Below are 24,019 nucleotides of genomic sequence, written 5' to 3'. Positions count from 1 at the left end.
ACGATATCGAGGCAGCCTCTGGCTGAAACACATTATCGCTTTTGGCAAGTGGCCGATCAGAGGACAATGGGCTTAGGCGCGTGCCCGAGTCGACCCCATGCTTTAATTTCTTTCGTCTGTTTACCTAAATGCAGATTCCCGGTCGGAATATTATCGCTTTTTTATGAGAAAAATGGCATAAAAATGGATTTTAAACAGCGGTTGACATGCTTCGAAGTACGGTAATGGAATATTTAGATTTTTTTTTCACGAAATGCGCCATGCTCGTCACCCTTCTTTACCCTTTCGGATAGTGTCTTGAACGCACGAACAAAACGCCGCTATTTGGATATAACGATGGATTATTTGGGACCAAACCAACATTTGTTATTGAAGTAGAAGTCCTGGGAGTGCATTCTGACGAAGAACACCAAAGGTAATAAAATGTTTCTTATAGTAAATCTGACTTTGGTGAGTGCTAAACTTGCTGGGTGTCTAAATAGCTAGCTCTGTGATGCCGGGCTATCTACTTAGAATATTGCAAAATGTGCTTTCACCGAAAAGCTATTTTAAAATCGGACATATCGAGTGCATAGAGGAGTTCTGTATCTATAATTCTTAAAATAATTGTTATGCTTTTTGTGAACGTTTATCGTGAGTAATTTAGTAAATTCACCGGAAGTTTGCGGGGGGTAAACCGATAGATAGGCCTAGTGCACGGTTCTGACTGGTGCCTGACCTCTCTCTCTCCGTCCCTCGCTAGCTCGCTGTGATAGATGCAAGTGTTTGTGTTCTCGGAAGTACAGCAACTAATCAGTCTCCTCTGTTCCAAAAATACTGAATCTTAGGAGTCGATGAGTCAATTCCTAGCAGAATCTAGAGTCGACGTGCAAGGACTCAAGGAATCAATTATTTTGGAGTCGACTCTCCACCACTACATCATCGTCGTTAAGAGTTGGAAAAATGGCAAAGAAATGCAAGAGACAGCAGCGAAGTTCTGTATGGCAATACTTTGAGGTGTTAAATGAAAAGTTGTTGAAAGGCAGACTTGCGAGGTGGAGTTGAGGTACAGTAATGGTAGAGCAGGTGCGATGCTGAACCATCTGAAAACAGATCTACCGTGAGACACAAACCGTTGGTGGCAGCAGCGCTGATGTATCGTAAATTTCACATTGACTTTTATAGGAAAACGGATAAAAGTTTAAACGTGAAGAAAAATATATATATTTGTCACATCCCTAGGTGTGTGTGTGTGTGTGTGTCTGAGGCTGTGTCACTGTGACCTGACTGCTCCCTCCACTCTCTCTCTTCCATCAACCTGGCAGTGCCAAGGAAACGCAGTTCATTATCATCTATCAAAAAGACCCACACGCACATACTTGTAGACTACACACACACACAATTTAAACCTCAAGGTACAACCACCCCCTGATTTCCCCAGCTGAAGATCCCAGTCTCCTGGGCAGGGCCGTAGATACATATGAGGACACCAAGGTTCGGACATCTGTCATATTTTATATAAATATATGCATCAGTGGAGGCTGCTGAGGGGAGGACGGCTCATAATAATGGCTGGAATGGAGTCAATAGAATGGTACCAAACACATCAAACATGTGGTTCTCATGTGGTTGATACAAGTCCATTGACTCCATTCCAGCCATTATAATGAGCCGTCCTCCCCTCAGCAGCCTCCACTGATACAGTATATTTTTAGGAACTCAAGTCGGTGTCTCAACTTACTGTTGAGATTTAGAATAGTAGAATACACAAGGTGACATTTCAAAACGTGGTTGTGTGTCAGCAGTTTTCATCACTCACTGACAGTCACTCATTTAGCCCATGTCAGTTAAACAGTTTAGATTGGTCAATAAGTCTAGTTAGTCAATAAGTCTAGTTGGTCAATAGGTCTAGTTGGTCAATAAGTCTAGTTGGTCAATAAGTCTAGTTGGTCAATAAGTCTAGTTAGTCAATAAGTCTAGTTAGTCAATAAGTCTAGTTAGTCAATAAGTCTAGTTGGTCAATAAGTCTAGTTGGTCAATAAGTCTAGTTGGTCAATAAGTCTAGTTAGTCAATAGGTCTAGTTGGTCAATAGGTCTAGTTGGTCAATAAGTCTAGTTGGTCAATAAGTCTAGTTGGTCAATAAGTCTAGTTAGTCAATAGGTCTAGTTGGTCAATAGGTCTAGTTGGTCAATAAGTCTAGTTGGTCAATAAGTCTAGTTGGTCAATAAGTCTAGTTGGTCAATAAGTCTAGTTAGTCAATAAGTCTAGTTGGTCAATAAGTCTAGTTGGTCAATAAGTCTAGTTGGTCAATAAGTCTAGTTGGTCAATAAGTCTAGTTGGTCAATATGTCTAGTTAGTCAATAAGTCTAGTTGGTCAATAAGTCTAGTTAGTCAATAAGTCTAGTTAGTCAATAAGTCTAGTTGGTCAATAAGTCTAGTTGGTCAATAGGTCTAGTTGGTCAATAAGTCTAGTTGGTCAATTAGTCTAGTTAGTCAATAAGTCTAGTTGGTCAATAAGTCTAGTTAGTCAATAAGTCTAGATGGTCAATAAGTCTAGTTAGTCAATAAGTCTAGTTGGTCAATAAGTCTAGTTAGTCAATAAGTCTAGTTGGTCAATAAGTCTAGTTAGTCAATAAGTCTAGATGGTCAATAGGTCTAGTTGGTCAATAAGTCTAGTTGGTCAATAAGTCTAGTTGGTCAATAAGTCTAGTTGGTCAATAGGTCTAGTTGGTCAATAAGTCTAGTTGGTCAATTAGTCTAGTTAGTCAATAAGTCTAGTTGGTCAATAAGTCTAGTTGGTCAATAAGTCTAGTTGGTCAATAAGTCTAGATGGTCAATAAGTCTAGTTGGTCAATAAGTCTAGTTGGTCAATAAGTCTAGATGGTCAATAAGTCTAGTTAGTCAATAAGTCTAGTTAGTCAATAAGTCTAGTTGGTCAATAAGTCTAGTTGGTCAATAAGTCTAGATGGTCAATAAGTCTAGTTGGTCAATAAGTCTAGATGGTCAATAAGTCTAGTTGGTCAATAAGTCTAGTTGGTCAATAAGTCTAGATGGTCAAGCCAGCTATCTAAAATTGTAGTAATCATTGCCGAATTACCAACTGGGCAAGCAGGTAAGGGTGCTCTCGATTGGCTAGATGTTCTTTACCATTCGGTCATGAGATTTGCCACCAATGCTCCTTATAGGACACAACACTGCACTCCTCTGTAAACTGGTCATCTCTGTATACCCGTCGCAAGACCAACTGGTTAACGCTTATTTATAAAACCCTCTTAGGCCTCACTCCCCCCTATCTGAGATATCTACTGCAACTCTCATCCTCCACATACAACACCCGTTCTGCCAGTCACATTCTGTTAAAGGTCCCCAAAGCACACACATCCCTGGGTGGCTTGTCTTTTCAGTTCGCTGCTGCTAGCAACTGGAACAAGCTGCAACAAACACTCAAACTGTGCAGTTTTATTTCAATCTCTTCATTCAAAGACTCAATCATGGACACTCTACTGACAGTTGTGGCTGCTTTGCGTGATGTATTGTTGTCTCCACCTTCTTGCCCTTTGTGCTGTTGTCTGTGCCCAATAATGTTGTACCATGTTTTGTGCTGCTACTATGTTGTGTTGCTACCATGTTGTTGTCATGTTGTGTTGCTACCATGCTGCTGCCATGTTGTGTTGCTACCATGTTGTTGTCATGTTGTGTTGCTACCATGCTGCTGCCATGTTGTGTTGCTACCATGTTGTTGTCATGTTGTGTTTTTACCATGCTGTGTTGTCATGTGTTGCTGCCTTGCTATGTTGTTGTCTTAGGTCTCTCTTTATGTAGTGTTGTCTCTCGTCGGGATGTGTGTTTTGTCCTAATTTTAAAAAATTGTCCTGGCAGGATGCCTTTTGGTAGGCCGTCATTGTAAATAAGAATTTGTTCTTAACTGACTTGCCTAGTTAAATAAAGGTTCAATAAAAAATGAAAATGTATTATGTTAGTCACGCTCACTCAGATATCATATTAACATGGCATAAGTCATGGCAAAATGTGTAGAATTAGAGGAAATTAGCTTTTAAAACAACAAAAATGTCTCCTCACCCCAGGGGAAAATGTGTAAATTGCAGGAAATTTGCTGTAAAACTATCACAAACAAATAATGTATGCAAAGCAAATGTATTTCTTTACCTTTGTTAACCGGTGGGCTCCCGAGTGGCGCAGTGGTCTAAGGTACTGCATCACAGTGCTAGAGGTGTCACTACAGACCCTGGTTTGATTCCAGGCTGTATCACAACTGGCCGTGATTGGGAGTCCCATAAGGCGGTGCACAATTAGCCAGGCGTCATTAGGGTTAAGCCGTTATTGTAAATAAGAATTTGTTCTTAACTGACTTGCCTAGTTAAATAAAGGTTACATTTAAAAAACGGTGCACTCTATTCACAAAAATGACCCACTAGTACACTGTTCCTGTTGCGCACAATCACAAAAACAATTCCTCGTACAATAACCTCATCAGCATGACTAACTGCGCTTCCAAAGAAGTCATCTAGGCAACTACAGCAACCAATGTGATAATGGCTGTGGTCATTTTAGCTTGTTTTTGCTGTTCTCCCAATAGCTTTTTAGAGATGAAACTGTATGTAAATTAGCTTAAACTTTGTCTCTGTTTTTTAAATCTGATTTTACTGCTATTAACCTAGACAAACACACACACACACACACACACACACACACACACACACACACACACACACACACACACACACACACACACACACAGAGGTCTGAAGGTAGGCTGTGTTTTATTACTGTCCCATTCGTTCCATCTGAAGATATTAAACCTAATGACAATTGTGATGCATTAATAATAAAGCCATGCCGAGGCACAGTGTGTATGTGTGGAGGTGTTTAGCTATTTGTATTTATCAAGGCAGCAGCTACTCTTCCTGGGGTCCGGCAAAATTAAGGCAGTTATACTATTTCAAAAACATTACAATACATTCATTACAGAATTCACAACACACTAAGTGTGTGCCCTCTGGCCCATACTCCACTACCACATATCTACAACGCAAAATCCATGTGTACGTGTGTATGTTATCATATGTAGTACTGTGCGCCTCCCATAGCCTGTTCTGTACTTGGGGACTGTGAAGAGACCTCTGGTGGCATGTCTTGTGGGGTATACATGGTTGTCTGTGCTGTGAGCTAAACAGAGAGCTTGTGCGTTCAACATGTCAATACCTCTCACAAATACAAGTAGTGATGATGTCAATCTCTCTTCTACTTTGAGCCAGGAGAGATTGACATGCATATTATTAATGTTTGCTCTCTGTGTACATCAAGGGCCAGCCGTGCTGCTCTGTTCTGAGCCAATTGCAAGTCCCTCTTTGTGGCACCTGACCACACGACTGAACAGTAGTCCAAAACTAGAGCCTGTAGGACCTGTCTTGTTGATATTGTTGTTAATAAAGTAGAGCAGTGCTTTATTATGGACAGACTTCTCCCCATCTTAGCTACTGTTGTATCAATATGTTTTGACCATGACAGTTTACAATCCAAGGTTACTCCAAGCAGTTTAGTCATCTCAATTTGCTCAATTTCTGTAATGAATACTCAGGGAGAAAAAGGTGTAGATTCACACGCAGAGCGCAGCAGATGTTTATTAAGCCTTGCAGAAGGCAGGAATCATGGACACAGGTAGTCAATGGTGAAACACAGGTAGGCAATGGTGAAACACAGGTAGGCAATGGTGAAACACAGGTAGGCAGTCAAAAACAAACAATACCTCACAACCATACAAACAGAAGGAACTGAACTAAATAGGGAGCTGATGAGACCAGGTGAGAAACAAACACAGGTGAAATCAATGAACAAAAATGAAAGACAGGGCTACGTTCCAGAACGCAAAGAAACAGGGCTACGTTCCAGAACGCAAAGAAACAGGGCTACGGTCAAGAACACAAAGAAACAGGGCTACGGTCCAGAACGCAAAGAAACAGGGCTACGTTCCAGAACGCAAAGAAACAGGGCTACGTTCAAGAACACAAAGAAACAGGGCTACGTTCAAGAACACAAAGAAACAGGGCTACGTTCAAGAACACAAAGAAACAGGGCTACGTTCCAGAACACAAAGAAACAGGGCTACGTTCAAGAACACAAAGAAACAGGGCTACGTTCAAGAACACAAAGAAACAGGGCTACGTTCAAGAACACAAAGAAACAGGGCTACGTTCAAGAACACAAAGAAACAGGGCTACGTTCAAGAACACAAAGAAACAGGGCTACGTTCAAGAACACAAAGAAACAGGGCTACGTTCCAGAACACAAAGAAACAGGGCTACGTTCAAGAACACAAAGAAACAGGGCTACGTTCAAGAACACAAAGAAACAGGGCTACGTTCAAGAACACAAAGAAAAAGAACACAAGGTTGACTAACAAAAGAAAAGCAGAACCTTACAATTTCCACATTATTTATTACAAGATTTAGTTGAGGTTTAGGGTTCAGTGAACGATTTGTCCCAAATACAATGCCTTTATTAGTTTTTGAAATATTTAGGACTAACTTATTCCTTGCCACCTATTCTGAAGCTAACTGCAGCCCTTTGTTAAATGTTGCAGTCATTTCAGTTGCTGTAATAGCTGATGTGTATAGTGTTGCCCTGGAGAATTCCTGATTCTACCTGGATTATGTTGGGGAAGCTTCCATTAAAGAAACCCTCTGTGTTCTGTTAGACAGGTAACTCTTTATCCACAATATAGCAGGGGGTGTAAAGCCATAACACATACGTTTTTCCAGCAGCAGACTATGATCGATAATGTTAAAAGCCGCACAAGTCTAACAAATTTCTCTCAGTCAATCATCAGTCATTTGTGTAAGTGCTGTGCTTGTTGAATGTCCTTCACTATAAGCGTGGTGAAAGTCGGTTGTCAATTTGTTTATTGTAAAATAGCATTGTATCTGGTCAAACACCATTTTTTAAATGGTAAAGTTTTGTACTAAGGGTTGGTAACAGGCTGATTGGTCGGCTATTTGAGCCAGTAATGGGGGCTTTACTATTCTTGGGTAGTGGAATGACTTTAGCTTCCCTCCAGGCCTGAGGGCACACGCTCTCTGGTAGGCTTAAATTGAAGATGTGGCAAATAGGAGTGGCAATACCATTCTCTATTATCCTCAGTAATTTTCCATCCAAGTTGTCAGACCCCACCCAGTAGCTTGTCATTGTTGATAAACCATTTCTTCACCTCTTCTACACTCACTTTACGGAATTCAAAATTACAATTATTGTCTTCAATAATTTGGTCAGATATACTTGGATGTGTAGTGTCAGCGTTTGTTGCTGGCATGTCATGCCTAAATTTGCTAATCTTGCCAATGAAAAATAATTAAAGTATTTAGCAATATCAGTGGATTTTGTGATGAATGAGCCATCTGATTCAATGAATGATGGCCCTGAGTTGCCTTTTTTCGTTGAAGGTGCTCCAAAGCTTTTTACTATCATTCTTTATGTCATTTATCTTTGCTTCATAGTGTAGTTTCTTCTTCTTTTTATTCAGTTTAGTCACATGATTTCTCAATTTGCAGTATGTTTGCCAATTGGTTGTGCAGCCAGACTTATTTGCCATTCCGTTTGCCTCATTCCTCTCAACCATACAATTTTTTAATTCCTCATCAATCCATGGGGATTTAACAGTGATTTTCTTAATGGGTGCATGCTTATTAGTAACTGGGATAACCAATTTCATAAATGTGTCAAGTGCAGTGTCTGGTTGCTCCTCATTACACACCACGGACCAACAAATATTCTTTACATCATCAACATAGAAATCACTACAAAACATATTGTATGACCTCTTATACACTATAATTAGGCCCAGCCATGGGAACTTTGGTTTTCCTAGATATGACTACTATATAGTGATCACTACATCCGATGGATCTGGATACTGCTTTCAAGCACATTTCTGCAGCATTAGTAAAGATGTGATCAATACACGTTGATGATTTCATTCCTGTGCTGTTTATAACTACCCTGCTAGGTTGACTGACAACCTGAACCAGGTTGCAGGCACTGGTTACAGTTTGAATCTTTTTGTTGAGGGGGCAGCTTGATGATAGCCAGTCAATATTTAAAATCACCAAGAAAATATAACTGTTGATATCAAGCATTTCTCACATGTTATCCAGATACTGACTGTTAGCACTTGGTGGTCTATAGCAGCTTCCCACAAGAATGGGCTTTAGGTGAGGCAGATGAACCTGTAGCCATATTACTTCAACAGTATTTAACATGAGATCCTCTCTAAGCTTTACAGGAATGTGGTTGTGAATATAAACAGCAACACCTCCACCACTGGCATTTCTGTATTTTCTGTAAATGTTATACAAAATCAGCAGAGGCATTCAGGGCAGTCAGAGCGAAATAAATTAGGTTACTTACATTCAACGGCCCTTGTATAATGTGAATTTGCTGAAGCATTATGATGACTCAGCGACACAATGGTAGGGATTAACTGAGCTGGGCTTGGGTCATTGGGTCATCTCAACGCAGAATTATAATGCTGTAAAAGGATCCAGGAATCCAAATGATTTGGGTGGATCCCATCCTCCTTATAAAACATATTTTGTTTCCAAAAGGTATTGAAATTGTCAACAAAAGTTACACCCATTGAATTGCAATAATCATGTTGCCAGTTGTGAAGAGAAAGAATCCTGCTAAAGCGTTCAATGCTACGATTCAGAGAGGGCACAGGGCCAGATATGATGGGTCTTTTGTTATTGTCTAGCAGAGAGTCAATCAGCTCTTTTAAATCCAGTTTCAACTGTTCAGAGCTGCCCTTCATGATGTCATTAAAACCCACATGGACGACAAGACAGAGATGCATCAAACATCTGCGAATGCCGTCCAGCCACCGGCGTAGTAAAGATCAACATTCCACTCTACGTTTTAGGTTAGGTTTAGGATTAGGGTCAGGGTTAGGTTTAAGGTAGGGAAAAATGGATTTTGAATGGGACTGAATTGTGTGTCCCCACAAGGTTAGTTATACAAGACTGTGTGGGTGTGTGTGCGTGCGTGTGTGTGTGTACGCGGGTGTGTACAAGTCTGTGTGTGCGGGTGTGTACAAGTCTGTGTGTACGTGTGTGTGTGTGAGTATGGGGGAGGGGTAGCCAGCAAATGGGGCAGACAACCAGCAACCCTCAGCTCATGAATATTCATTGTCAAATTTAAATGTTTAACGCTCGAACTGGCAAGGAACCCACAGTGTTACTAAAAACCAGCCTAAACCCTTTGCAATGTGTGGAAAATGATGTGATACACACCAAAGACGGAAGTTAGTGTTTTGAGGATAAAAGAAGCAAGTCTTTTGTCCCAATATACTAGAAACCACATAGCCTAGAATTAGGCTAAAACAGCTAACTTTTCTCAGTTACTGGAACCCTGTGATAAGGCCTACACATGAAAACAGAGGTAACACTCATCCTACATTGCCTAAACTATGCATTCATAGCACACAAGGTGCCGCTAACGTTACCTCAGGATTATTCAGAAAGACACAATTCAGACACAGCGGGTGGGTTAACCTTTCACAGAGGATGGGAATGAGATAAGCACAGAACCATGACTGCTCCTCCTCTCCTCCCTCCCCTCTCTCTTTTCTCGTTCATGATGATGCCAAACAGACACAGCCCCATTAGAATTGCAGATTGTCTCCACTGCCTGTATCAGGGCTCTCGCTCTGGCTGGCTACCCACCATAGCCAACTAGCCAGCGCCCCAACTAGCCAAGCACATCATTGTTGAGTAGGGTGTTGTGCTTGTGTTTCTCTTGTGTGTGTCAGTGCTGTAGTACAAATACTTGAAGGGTCATAGTTGAAGGGTAGGTGTTTTCCAGCTCTGCATTACTTCAGACTGGTGTGTGTTTGTGTCTGCCTAGGTGTGTGAGTCCAGTTCTCATGTTGATGTAGCCTCATATTTGACCGCTCAAGACTCACAAACAGGTCTTCTTGAGGACAACAGACACTCAAAAACAAAACCAGAATCAAATGTCGTAGATGGAAGACGTCCAGACCAGCCATTCTCTGAGCAACCCCAGCTGTCCTGAACCGTCATTCAGTGGAGAGGAACCACAATATTCCCCATCCATAGAAACTCATTATCTGCCTTCAGAGAGAGATCACCACCACTCGCTTCTCACTGTCCAACCACCATACAGCACACCACCATTTAATATAGGATGCCAATGATGCCATAGTGGTTTGATCAAATCCAGAAAGACATTACAAAGCACTCTCCACGCCTTGGTATCATCACACAGCCTGGGCCTGTCGAGGTGGGTTCAGCTGTCCTATTTTTAGCCCACAGCATCATTTATGGTGTCTTATTTATGGTGATGATCCAATTATATGCTGCAGGGTAATGTATATCTTAGACTAGGAAAACAACCGAAGTCAGTGAGAGGGCCTGTACGGTCAGTACCTGATCACATGACCTACCCTAAGCAGGAACAACACTGGGCCTTTGCAGAGTGAGCCCTAACAGCCTTGGTTTTAGTAGATCACGCTGAAACTAGCCTAACCCAACGGCTGGAGAGGCATTTTACATTTACATTTTAGTCCTTCAGCAGACACTCTTATCCAGAGCGACTTACGGTATTGAGCGCATACATTTTCGTACACACACCTGACAACCCCTGAGCTCTCCCTCTCCCTCCCTTTTCCACAGGTGGGGTCAAATTAATCAAAACGGAGCGAGGTGCGGCTGGCAATGACCCAACACAGGAAGGGGTCTGGGGCATCCAGAAATAGCGCTGAGGAGAAGAAAGCTGTTCCAGCAGTCTTCAGGGACCCCATAGGAAAGTTGTTGACAGCTTTATTTATACACATCTTAACAAATCCCCACCCCTTTTTCTCTAATGAGAAAAACATTTCAGAACAGAGGGGAGAAGGAAAAACAGGTGTGTCTCTCTGAGCAAGGACACAGGAGTGTGTGATTGTGCTGTGTGTGTGTGCATGTCTGTCTGTGTGCATAGCGAGAGGGAAGCATGTCTGTCTGTGTGCATAGGGAGAGGGAAGCATGTCTGTCTGTGTGCATAGCGAGAGGGAAGCATGTCTGTCTGTGTGCATAGCGAGAGGGAAGCATGTCTGTCTGTGTGCATAGGGAGAGGGAAGCATGTCTGTCTGTGTGCATAGGGAGAGGGAAGCATGTCTGTCTGTGTGCATAGGGACAGGGAAGCATGTCTGTCTGTGTGCATAGGGAGAGGGAAGCATGTCTGTCTGTGTGCATAGCGAGAGGGAAGCATGTCTGTCTGTGTACATAGCGAGAGGGAAGCATGTCTGTCTGTGTGCATAGGGAGAGGGAAGCATGTCTGTCTGTGTGCATAGGGAGAGGGAAGCATGTCTGTTTGTGTGCATAGGGACAGGGAAGCATGTCTGTCTGTGTGCATAGGGAGAGGGAAGCATGTCTGTCTGTGTGCATAGGGAGAGGGAAGCATGTCTGTCTGTGTGCATAGGGAGAGGGAAGCATGTCTGTCTGTGTGCATAGGGAGAGGGAAGCATGTCTGTCTGTGTGCATAGGGAGAGGGAAGCATGTCTGTCTGTGTGCATAGCGAGAGGGAAGCATGTCTGTCTGTGTGCATAGGGACAGGGAAGCATGTCTGTCTGTGTGCATAGGGAGAGGGAAGCATGTCTGTCTGTGTGCATAGGGACAGGGAAGCATGTCTGTCTGTGTGCATAGGGAGAGGGAAGCATGTCTGTCTGTGTGCATAGCGAGAGGGAAGCATGTCTGTCTGTGTGCATAGCGAGAGGGAAGCATGTCTGTCTGTGTGCATAGGGAGAGGGAAGCATGTCTGTCTGTGTGCATAGGGAGAGGGAAGCATGTCTGTCTGTGTGCATAGGGAGAGGGAAGCATGTCTGTCTGTGTGCATAGGGAGAGGGAAGCATGTCTGTCTGTGTGCATAGGGAGAGGGAAGCATGTCTGTCTGTGTGCATAGGGAGAGGGGAAGCATGTCTGTCTGTGTGCATAGGGAGAGGGAAGCATGTCTGTCTGTGTGCATAGGGACAGGGAAGCATGTCTGTCTGTGTGCATAGGGAGAGGGAAGCATGTCTGTCTGTGTGCATAGGGACAGGGAAGCATGTCTGTCTGTGTGCATAGGGACAGGGAAGCATGTCTGTCTGTGTGCATAGGGAGAGGGAAGCATGTCTGTCTGTGTGCATAGGGAGAGGGAAGCATGTCTGTCTGTGTGCGTAGGGAGAGGGAAGCATGTCTGTCTGTGTGCATAGGGAGAGGGAAGCATGTCTGTCTGTGTGCGTAGGGAGAGGGAAGCATGTCTGTCTGTGTGCATAGGGAGAGGGAAGCATGTCTGTCTGTGTGTCCCTCTCTCTCTCTCTCTCTCTCTCCTCCAACCCTCCCCTCTCTCTCTCTCTCCCCAGCCCTAACTCTCTCTCTCCACCAACCCTCTCTCTCTCTCCTCCAGCCCTCTCTCCCCCCAGCCCTAACTCTCTCTCTCCTCCAACCCTCCCTCTCTCTCTCCCCCAGCCCTCTCTCTCCCACCAGCCCTCTCTCTCCCCCCCTCTCTCTATCTCTCTCCTCCAACCCTCTCTCTCCCCCCAGCCTCCTCACTCTCTCCCTCTCCTCCAACGCCCCCTCTCTCTCCCCCAGTCCTCTCTCTCTCTCCTCCAACCCTCTCTCTCACCCCAGCCCTCTCTCTCTCTCTACCCCAGTCCTCTCTCTCTCTTGCAATCCTCTCTCTCTCTCTCTCCCTCTCTCTCTCTCTTCCAACCCTCTCTCTCTCCCCCAGCCAGACCTTTCTCTCTCTCTCCCCAGCCCCCTCTCTCTCTCTCCCCCAGCCCCCTCTCTCTCTCCCCATCTCCCCCAGCCCTCTCTCTCTCCATCTCCCCAGCCCTCCCTCTCTCCATCTCCCCCAGCCCCCCATCTCTCTCTATCCATCTCCACCAGCCCTCTCTCCTCCTCTTTCTCCCAGCCCTTCCTCTCTCCATAAGCCTTTCCTCCCTCCCTCTCTCCATCTCCCCCAGCCCTCCCTCCCTCTCTCTCCCTCTCCCACAGCCATCCCCCTCTCTCTCTCCATCTCCCCCAGCCCTCCCTCTATCTCTCTCCATCTCCTCCAGCCCTCCCTCCCTCTCTCTCCCTCTCTCTCCATCTCCCCAGCCCTCCCTCTCTCTCTCTCCATCTCCCCCAGCCCTCTCTCTCTCTCCCCCATCTCCCCAGCCCTCCCTCTCTCTCTCTCCATCTCCTCAGCCCTCCCTCTCTCACCATCTCCTCCAGCCCTCCCTCCCTCTCTCTCCATCTCCCCATCCCTCCCTCCCTTTCTCTAGCCCTCTCCATCTCCCACAGCCCTCCCTCTCTCTCTCCATCTCCCCCAGCCCTCCTCTCTCCCCCAGCCCTCTCTCCATCTCCCCCAGCCCTCCCTCTCTCCATCTCCCCCAGCCCTCCCTCTCTCTCCATCCCCCAGCCCTCTCTCTCTCTCCATCCCCCCAGCCCTCTCTCTCTCCATCCCCCAGCCCCCTCTCTCTCCATCCCCCAGCCCTCTCTCTCTTGCCATCCGCCCAGCCCTCTCTCTCTTGCCATCCCCCCCAGCCCTCTCTCTCTTGCCATCCCCCCAGCCCTCTCTCTCTTGCCATCCCCCCAGCCCTCTCTCTCTCTCTCTCTCTCTCCCCCCCCCATCTCCCCAGCCCTCTCTCAGTATTTTTATGTCACATTTTAGGTGTTATCAACACGACAGTGCTCCCAGGCCTCCAGAAGAGAAGGAAGGAGGGGGAGAGGAAGTAGGAAGGTCAAGGAGGAGGTAAAGAGAACAGGAGAGGTATCTAGCTGTGAATGGCCAAAGGTGTCTCCAGTGAAGTGTTAGCTTTCTAACAATGGTTTCAACGGGGTCAAGGAGGAGCAACAAACACTAGGGAAAGGATAAGCCTCAGAGGTCTTCAATATCGTACACAAACACACACACCACCCAGCCGAGCTCATATGAATAATGTATCTGCGACATGTAGACACTAGTGCGTCATTTATGAAGTAAACTAAAACAGGGAGCAGTTGTCTGGTGGAAAGGGCTCTAAAAAAAGGACAACATCCTGTTTGACCACCTGCCTGCCTGCCCATCTGTCTGTCTGCCCATCTGTCTGCCTGTCTGCCCGTCTGCCTGCCCGTCTGCCTGCCCGTCTGCCTGCCTGCCCATCTGTCTGCCTGTCTGCCCGTCTGCCTGCCCATCTGTCTGTCTGCCCATCTGTCTGCCTGTCTGCCCATCTGTCTGTCTGCCCATCTGTCTGTCTGCCCGCCTGTCTGCCTGCCCATCTGCCTGTCTGTCTACCCGTCTGCCTGCCTGCCTGCCCGTCTGCCTGCCTGCCTACCCATCTGTCTGTCTGCCCGTCTGTCTGCCTGCCTGCGTGTCTGCGTGTGTATGTGCATGTGTTTGTGTGTGCACATGCACAGTGCATTCAGAAAGTATTCAGACCCCATAATGATAAAGCGAAAACAGGTTTTTAGAGATTTTTGCAAATGTATTATCAATAACAACTGAAATACCTTAATTACGGTCTAAGGCACTGCAGCTCAGTGCTAGAGGCGTCACTACAGACCCTGGTTTGATTCCAGGCTGAATCACAACCGGCTGTGATTGGGAGTCTCATAGGGTGGCGCACAATTGACCCAGCGTCGTCCAGGTTTGGCCGGGGTAGGCCCTCATTATCAATAAGAATGTGTTCTTAACTGACTTGCCTTGTTAAATAAAGGTTCAATAAATCTAAAATAATAATACATTAGTATTCAGACCCTTTACTATGAGACTCGAAACTGAGCTCAGGTGAATCCTGTTTCCATTCATCATCCTTGATGTTTGTACAACCTGATTGGATTCTACCTGTGGTAAATTCAGTTGATTGGACATGATTTGGAAAGGCACACACCTGTCTATATAAGGTCCCACAGTTGACAGTGCATATCAGAGCAAAAACCAAGCCATGAGGTCGAAGGAATTGTCCGTAGAGCTCCGAGACAGGATTGTGTTGAGACACAGATCTGGGGAAGGGTACCAACAAATTTCTGCAAAACCTGGTTTTGCTTTGGCATTATGGGGTATTGTGTGTAGATTGATGTGGGATAAAAACGATTTAATCAACTGTAGAATAAGGCTGTAACGTAACAAAATGTGGAAAAAGTGAATACTTTCCAAATGCACTGAAGGTGTGTCACATTCCTGCCCTGGGGTGACAGTCGTCAACAGCCCTGGACCCCCCCCCCCTTCCCCCATTACGTTGGAAGCAAAGAGCATTCAGGGAGGAGATTGATCTCCAGGAATCTCACAGCCAGCCAGGCAGCTACCCCTGAGGCAGGGAGAGGAGGGAAGCACCCTGGTAGAGTGCAGAGAGTGCTGCTGAATGGGAGATGATGGCAGTGTTGATAGAAATACTATTACATTTCCACCACCATCATTCACACTATTTTTCATACAGTAATGGAGCTCTCTGGAACACTGCTGCACTCACCATTCTAGATAGTAGGCACTATATGAGAGAGCAAATGGAGCAGAATATTGTTATAAACAAGGACATGAGTATGAGTTACATTGTAACCCACTGTCCTGCAACAGGTACAGTACAGTACATGGATTGAGGTTGCGAATTGAAGGCTTTACATCACTTTGATTGAACCCTTTGTCATCTACATTCTCCACAACTGTCATAAATGCTAGCCACTCAAATCAAGTAGAAATAGTTGCTACAAAACCGTGTGTCAATTTGACATGCGCTTGGAATGGATGCAGCAATTGAACTACCTACCACTTAATGGGAATAGAGCTCAGCCCACGCATGGTTACTAGAGGTCGACCGATTCAGATTTTTCAACGCCGATACCGATGACGATTATTGGAGCCCAGAAAAAAGCTGGTGCCGATTAATTGGCCGATTAAAAAAAAAAAATGTTTTTGTAAAAATGACAATTACAACAGTACTGAATGAACACTTATTTTAACTTAATATAATACATCTAGAAAATCAATTTAGCCTCAAATAAATAATGAAACATGTTCAATTTGGTTTAAATAATGCAAAAACAAAGTGTTGGAGAAGACAGTAAAAGTGCATTATGTGCCCTGTAAGAAAGCTAACATTTAAGTTCCTTGCTCAGAACATGAGAACATATGAAAGCTGGTGGTTACTTTTAACATGAGTCTTCAATATTCCCAGGTAAGAAGTTTTAGGTTGGAGTTATTATAGGAATTATAGGACTATTTCTCTCTATACGATTTGTATTTCATATACCTTTGACTATTGGATGTTCTTAAGGGCACTTTAGTATTGCCAGTGTAACAGTATAGCTTCCGTCCCTCTCCTCGCTCCTACCTGGGCTCAAACCAGGAACACATCGACAACAGCCACGCTCGAAGCAGCGTTACCCATGTAGAGGAAGGGAAACAACTACTCCAAGTCTCAGAGCGAGTGACGTTTGAAACGCTATTAGCGCGCTCCCGCTAACTAGCTAGCCATTTCACATTGGTTACACCAGCCTCATCTTGGGAGTTGACAGGCTTGAAGTCATAAACAGCGCAATGCATTGCGAAGAGCTGCTGGCAAAATGCAGTAAAGTGCGGTTTTGAATGAATGCTTACGAGCATGCTGCTGCCTACCATCGCTCAGTCAGACTGCTCTATTACATTTTCTTCATTTAGCAGACGCTCTTATCCAGAGCGACTTACAGTAGTGAATGCATACATTTCAACTAATATATTTCCCCCCCGTACTGGCCCCCCGTGGGAATCGAACCCACAACCCTGGCGTTGCAAACACCATGCTCTACCAACTGAGCCACAGGGAGGCCTCTATCAAATCATAGACTTAATTATAACATAATAACACACAGAAACAGGAGCCTTAGGTCATTAATATGGTCGAATCCGGAAACGATCACGTTTATTCTTTCAGTGAAATACAGAACCGTTCCGTATTTTATCTAACGGGTGGCATCCATAAGTCTAAATATTCCTGTTACATTGCATAACCTTCAATGTTATGTCATAATTACGTAAAATTCTGGCAAATTAGTTCGCAACGAGCCAGGCGGCCCAAACTGTTGCATATACCCTGACTCTGCGTGCAATGAACGGAAGAGAAGTGACACAATTTCACCTGGTTAATATTGCCTGCTAACCTGGATTTCTTTTAGCTAAATATGCAGGTTTAAAAATATATACTTCTGTGTATTGATTTTAAGAAAGGCATTGATGTTTATGGTTAGGTACAGTCATGCAACGATTGTGCTTTTTTCGCAAATGCGCTTTTGTTAAATCATCCCCCGTTTGACGAAGTTGGCTGTCTTTGTTAGGAAGAAATAGTCTTCACAGTTCGCAATGAGCCAGGCGGCCCAAACTGCTGCATATACCCTGACTCGGTTGCAGAGGTGACACATTTTCCCAAGTTAAAAGAAATTCATGTTAGCAGGCAATATTAACTAAATATGCAGGTTTAAAAAGATATACTTGTGCATTGATTTTAAGAAAGACATTGATGTTTATGGTTAGGTACAAGTTGGAGCAACCTTTTTCGCGAATGCGCACCGCATCGATTATATGTAACGCAGTACAGGCTAGATAAACTAGTAATATCATCAACCATGTGTAGTTAACTAGTGATTATGATTGATTGATTGTTTTTTATAAGATAAGTTTAATGCTAGCTAGCAACTTACCTTGGCTTCTTACTGCATTCGTGTAACAGGCAGGCTCCTCGTGGAGTGCAATGTAAAGCAGGTGGTTAGAGTGTTGGACTAGTTAACCGTAAGGTTGCAAGATTGAATCCCCAAGCTGACAAGGTAAAAATCTGTCGTTCTGCCCCTGAACAAGGCAGTTAACCCACCGTTCCTAGGCCGTCATTGAAAATAAGAATGTGTTCTTAACTGACTTTCCTAGTTAAAAAATATTTATATAAAATATACTGCTCAAAAAAATAAAGGGAACACTTAAACAACACAATGTAACTCCAAGTCAATCACACTTCTGTGAAATCAAACTGTCCACTTAGGAAGCAACACTGAGTGACAATACATTTCACATGCTGTTGTGCAAATGGAATAGACAACAGGTGGAAATTATAGGCAATAAGCAAGACACCCCCAATAAAGGAGTGGTTCAGCAGGTGGTGACCATAGACCACTTCTCAGTTCCTATGCTTCCTGGCTGATGTTTTGGTTTTGGTCACTTTTGAATGCTGACGGTGCTTTCACTCTAGTGGTAGCATGAGACAGAGACTACAACCCACACAAGTGGCTCAGGTAGTGCAGCTCATCCAGTATGGCACATCAATGCGAGCTGTGGCAAGAAGGTTTGCTGTGTCTGTCAGCGTAGTGTCCAGAGCATGGAGGCGCTACCAGGAGACAGGCCAGTACATCAGGAGACGTGGAGGAGGCCGTAGGAGGGCAACAACCCAGCAGCAGGACCGCTACCTCCGCCTTTGTGCAAGGAGGAGCAGGAGGAGCACTGCCAGAGCCCTGCAAAATGACCTCCAGCAGACCACAAATGTGCATGTGTCTGCTCAAACGGTCAGAAACAGACTCCATGAGGGTTGTATGAGGGCCCGACGTCCACAGGTGGGGGTTGTGCTTACAGCCCAACACCGTGCAGGACGTTTGGCATTTGCCAGAGAACACCAAGATTGGCAAATTCGCCACTGGCGCCCTGTGCTCTTCACAGATGAAAGCAGGTTCACACTGAGCACGTGACAGACGTGACAGAGTCTGGAGACGCCGTGGAGAACGTTCTGCTGCCTGCAACATCCTCCAGCATGACCGGTTTGGTGGTGGGTCAGTCATGGTGTGGGGTGGCATTTCTTTGGGGGGCCGCACAGCCCTCCATGTGCTCGCCAGAGGTAGCCTGACTGCCATTAGGTGAGATCCTCAGACCCCTTGTGAGACCAAATGCTGGTGCGGTTGGCCCTGGGTTCCTCCTAATGCAAGACAATGCTAGACCTCATGTCGCTGGAGTGTGTCAGCAGTTCCTGTAAGAGGAAGGCATTGATGCTATGGACTGACCCGCCCGTTCCCCAGACCTGAATCCAATTGAGCACATCTGGGACATCATGTCTCGCTCCATCCACCAACGCCACGTTGCACCACAGACTGTCCAGGAGTTGGCGGATGCTTTAGTCCAGGTCTGGGAGGAGATCCCTCAGGAGACCATCCGCCACCTCATCAGGAGCATGCCCAGGCGTTGTAGGGAGGTCATACAGGCACGTGGAGGCCACACACACTACTGAGCCTCATTTTGACTTGTTTTAAGGACATTACATCAAAGTTGGATCAGCCTGTAGTGTGGTTTTCCACTTTAATTTTGAGTGTGACTCCAAATCCAGACCTCCATGGGTTGATAAATTGGATTTCCATTGATTATTTTTGTGTGATTTTGTTGTCAGCACATTCAACTATGTAAAGAAAAAAGTATTTAATAAGATTATTTCTTTCATTCAGATCTAGGATGTGTTGTTTAAGTGTTCCCTTTATTTTTTTGAGCAGTGTATATATATATAAAAAAAAAACGGCAAATCGGTGGCCAAAAATACAGATTACCGATTGTTATGAAAACTTGAAATCGGCCCTAATTAATTGGCCATTCCAATTAATCGGTCGACCTCTAATGGTTACATGCCATGCTGCTCTGACGCTTATAGGAGAACCAATCCATCTCTAGCGGGGGTTACTATGACCTGACAGGACCTGAATGACATCACCATGACCCCTTCGTGAACTCTGACCACTGCACACACACATTTTACTTTTGCTAGCTGTGAATGGCAAGAAGTGTCTTCTTGACTGAGAAAAAAACCCTCTTCTCCTCTCCAGTAAGGCATAACCTTTTCAATGATGGTTTCAACAGGGACATGAAGGAGCAAATCAAATCAAAATATAATTGTCACATGCGTGGAATACAACAGGTGTTGACCTTACTGTGAAATGCTAACTTGCAAGCCCTTAACCAACAATGCAGTTTTAAGAAAAATAAGAGTTAAGAAAATATTTACCAAAGTAAAAAAAAGTTACAATAGAATCACATTAAGGAGGCTATATACCGGGGGTACTGGTAACGAGTCAACGTGCCGGGATAGAGATTAGTCGAGGACAAATGCACTCTTAACAAAAAAAGTGATATCTAGAACATGCTGTCCCCATAGGAAAACCCTTTGAAGAACTATTTTTCGTTCCAGATAGAACCCTATCCACAGAGGGTTCTACCTGGAACCAAAAAGGGTTCTCCTATTGGGACAGCCAAATAACCCTTTCGGAACCTCTTTTCTAAGAATGTAGTACCCCTCCCACACCCCAAACAGGAAAACATTCCATTAACGTGTTCATGTTGGCGCTTTACTCTCTCTCTTCCTACTCCCTTCACTATGTCCTTAAACCTAATCCCTGGTGCATGGAAAGAATTACCAGAGCTATGGTTTTTTCAACAAATAAATGGTTGAGTAGAGATGGGGTTACTGGTATTTTAGCTGTTGACATGGTTGTATACTAGGGGCTTACCCAATCTCACTGTGTGAGAGAGCTCTTTTAATGCCATCATAAATAACATTCTCACACCCTGTCACCTCCACTTTCCTTCCCTCTGCAGGGTGGTGGAGAGGGGGGGGCTGAGCAAGGTTTAAAAATTCAGTGTTTAGTTAGAATGGGAAGGGGGCACTTACGGCAAGTTCACAGCCATTATGTGTAAAATGTCACGTCTCGCACTCCACTGATCACAACCGGGGAACAATCTCTCTCCGGCAGGTTGTAACTAGCTGAAGCCTCACTTTGTGGATCATAGACTCCCGTGGTGATTATGGGTCGGGTGGAAGCTCTCCTACAAAACGATCTATCCAAACTAAACTAATAGGATCGTACATCACAGTCAAAAGGGGATCAACTGTTTGAAAGCAGGCCATTTGTGAAATCAATGAAAGCCAGCACACACGTGTATTTGTTTTGACTGAGGTAGGATTACAAACGGACACAGTGACTCAACCGGTGACAAGTGGTTGAACAGTCTTTGTAAAGCTCCCTGGTGTGACTGATGTAGCGGTGCCTACTCTGACGTGCCGCTCACAGGAACTTTAGCTGAGAAGAAACTATGGTGCTGGTGATGCACAAAACACCAACACAATAGGCTACTGTGGCAATGGTCACGCACAAATCACAGTACACATTGGATAGCAGTACATGGATAAACTTGTAGGCTACAGTACAATGGACATGTTTGCACCAGTGTCATAGGGGCTATTTTGCATTTGTGGTGAGTTGATCTGGCCCAATAACTGCACATAACTATAGCTTGTGGATAAGGGAGTGCACACACACCACTCTTAAATCTTGCCATATGTTCCCTCACGACTCGCGAAGTAGCCTATCCTCGTGGAACGGACGAGGTGAAGGAAAGAAACAGACAGTGTGCTGCACGTGGATGTTTGGCCACATAATAGGCCTACTGTATGCCAATTGTATTTCACCGGCCATCAATCTGCCTTCATCAGCTATCACTAATTCAACACGAAAGCACAGGTAGCAAAACTGGCCAGTGTTCACAGTAAATTCACAATAACGTGGCATGATAAAATAAATATTTAAAAAATGTGTTTCACTCAAAACAAAATTCAATTTTCTAAACAAAAACAAGAAACTGAGCAAATTACACTTTTTGTATTAGGCTATAGAAATAACGGGCCACTCACCAGCTGGATCGTGCAAAGAAAGATGAGCGTGCATCGGCCGCTGCAGCACCCCATTGTGTCAAAACCCAAACAGCACTCGAGAAACGATGAAAACACACACAACGGTCTAGACTGGTTCACTATGGCGAGGACCTTTCAGTGCAACGAATGGCTTCAAGCTCCGTCAACGGTGAAAACTGTGTCTGTAAGCTCCAGGCACTGGCGTCCCATGCATTTTCTTTCCCCAAAATGATCGCTTTGTGTGTGAGAGGGGTGACTTGAGTTGATAGCCTACTACCGCTAGCACTCGAGTGTATGTGTGTGTGTGTGTGTGTGTGTGTGTATGTGTGTGTGTGTGTAGCGGGGCAAGAAGGGGGAGGTGGAGGGGATAGGCTAGAGGGCGTCAAAAACGGATCTTTGGATTTAACAGTGCCCTGTGACACTTGTCTGGTGTTCTCACCTGGTCCCTGTAATGTTTTTCCCCCAAGAGTTTAAACACAATTTTCATACGAACTCTTTTCATAACATGTTATATTGAGTAGGCTACACAATTGTGCAAAAGTGGTTGGATATTGTTTTAAATATCCTGTTACTCAGCATTTTAGGTGCGGAGATATTTTTGCTTCAATATTTTCACAATTTGTTTACAAAATTCATAATAAATGTTGGTAAAGGTGAAACCTAAAAGTAAAGTATTAGCGCAGTGTCAGCTACTGAATGGCATATTTCTCTCATTAGAGCCACTGAGGGGCGATGAGTCCTAAACCATGACGTAATTTAGGCGCCACCCGCTGTTCATTTGACGCTATTACATCACCACAAACAGCCGAGAACGCCTTCCATCCTTTTCATGGCCGTATTGCTTAAGGTGAACTCATATAAAATATTAGCCTTGTAAAAACGACTGGTCACTAAATCCGTAGAAATGGCGGACCATGTAAAAAACTGTTGATCACTGTGCATGCCGTCACCCTATACTTATGACTGATTGGTTTGGGTCTGCCCTCTATAGTGCTGTCCAGTGTTGGAACCTGATGTTGAGGCCCATCACTGTACTCTTGATAGTCACCACCAGTGGTGTAAAGTACTTAAGTAAAAATACTTTAAAGTACTACTTAACCCTTGTGTTGTCTTAAGGGTCAAAAATGACCCACCACTATGTTTAACAGCAGAGAAAACCCCCTAAATGATATTTTTTCAACTTGAAATTTGAGGACTTTTCCTAGAGTGACCCCAACATTAGAAAAAGTGAAATATCGCCTTTGTTCATATTTCCATGAAAGCTGTACACCACCAGGGTACGAAGATTGTCTTAGGGTCATTTTTGACCTGGCAGTTGTAAAATCATTTACGCACCACAAAAACCAGAAAGACACACAAACACACACACACACACACACACACACACACACACACAATGAGACATTGAGATTATGTTTGCTACTGATTGCACTCAGCCAGCAGCTCCTGAAGAGGAAGATCACCATGGTTGGCAGTTAGAAAGAACAAGCCTGAGCTCTGCACTTCTCACAACAAGGGGGAGAGAGACCTTCTCATCAAAGTTTGCCTTCACGCTCACCACCACTCTAGTTTCTTACCTCCCAAAGAGGAACAAGAATGTGGTCCTCCTGAGCACACTGCACAAAACGGCTGAGATCAGTGATCGTGAGGACAGGAAGCCAGCCATCATCCTGGACTACAACCAGAACAAATGACCGTGGACAACCTGGACAAGGTGATTGGAACTTACAGCTGCAGGAGGATGACTGCCCACTGGCCCCTGGTCATCTTCCATAACATCATTGATGTGTCCTCATGCAATGCCTTCGTGATATGGAACAAGATCAATCCTACCTGGATGCCTGATAAGTGGAACAAGAGGAGGGTGTTCCTGGAGCAGCTGGGAAAGGCACTTGTAACCCTACACATTCAAAGAAGGGAGCACCTCCCCTGCACAGCAGCCTCTGCAGAGCTTGTGTAATCTGTTCAGGGGGCTGAATCTTGTCCTGATCCACCTGAGGCTGCAGCTGGGGCAGGCAAGAGAAGGAGATGCCAATTCTGTCCCCCAAAGAAGAACTGTAAAACAAATACTATGTGCTGCACATGTGAGAAATACATCCATGCACACACACTTGCATACTGTCCTACATGTGCTAATTAGAGTTGATTGATTTATGTTCTTCACATTTTTGTTTTGTATCTATTATCTTATTTTATTCTGATTTATTGTTGTTGTTTATACACCTTGTGGGTGGGAGCAATGGTAAAAAAAAAAAAATGGGAGAAGACTAGTATTTTGTAGTTGAATTTCTCATTGTACAATATATAAGAACATATCACTATGTTGCCAAAAAAGTTCAAGACTTATTTTTTCC

At 44.5% G+C, this 24,019-nt stretch overlaps 1 protein-coding gene and 1 non-coding gene across 6 annotated transcripts in view; both read right to left on the bottom strand.

Moving 5' to 3' along the window:
- Positions 1-22,103, bottom strand: part of nkain4 (sodium/potassium transporting ATPase interacting 4) — a 138,327-nt gene extending 116,224 nt beyond the window's left edge. For 2 of the 5 annotated variants that reach the window (XM_014134738.2, XM_014134737.2), the window contains exon 1: positions 21,666-22,103. In XM_014134738.2, the coding sequence (XP_013990213.1) occupies positions 21,666-21,719 (54 nt within the window). In that variant the 5' untranslated portion in view covers positions 21,720-22,103. The remainder of the gene's footprint in view (positions 1-21,665) is intronic. The other 3 variants (XM_014134736.2, XM_014134740.2, XM_014134739.2) reach the window with 2 other exon arrangements.
- On the bottom strand, positions 16,716-16,790 carry trnaa-ugc (transfer RNA alanine (anticodon UGC)). The gene has a single exon. It is a non-coding gene; the product is annotated as a tRNA-Ala (tRNA).
- Positions 22,104-24,019: the final 1,916 nt, after the last annotated feature.

The sequence above is a fragment of the Salmo salar genome, chromosome ssa13, assembly GCF_905237065.1.
Source record: "Salmo salar chromosome ssa13, Ssal_v3.1, whole genome shotgun sequence".
In the NCBI taxonomy this organism is placed as follows: Eukaryota; Metazoa; Chordata; class Actinopteri; order Salmoniformes; family Salmonidae; genus Salmo; species Salmo salar.
Note: the sequence above shows the minus strand (reverse complement) of the source record. Positions and strands in the feature narration are given on the sequence as shown.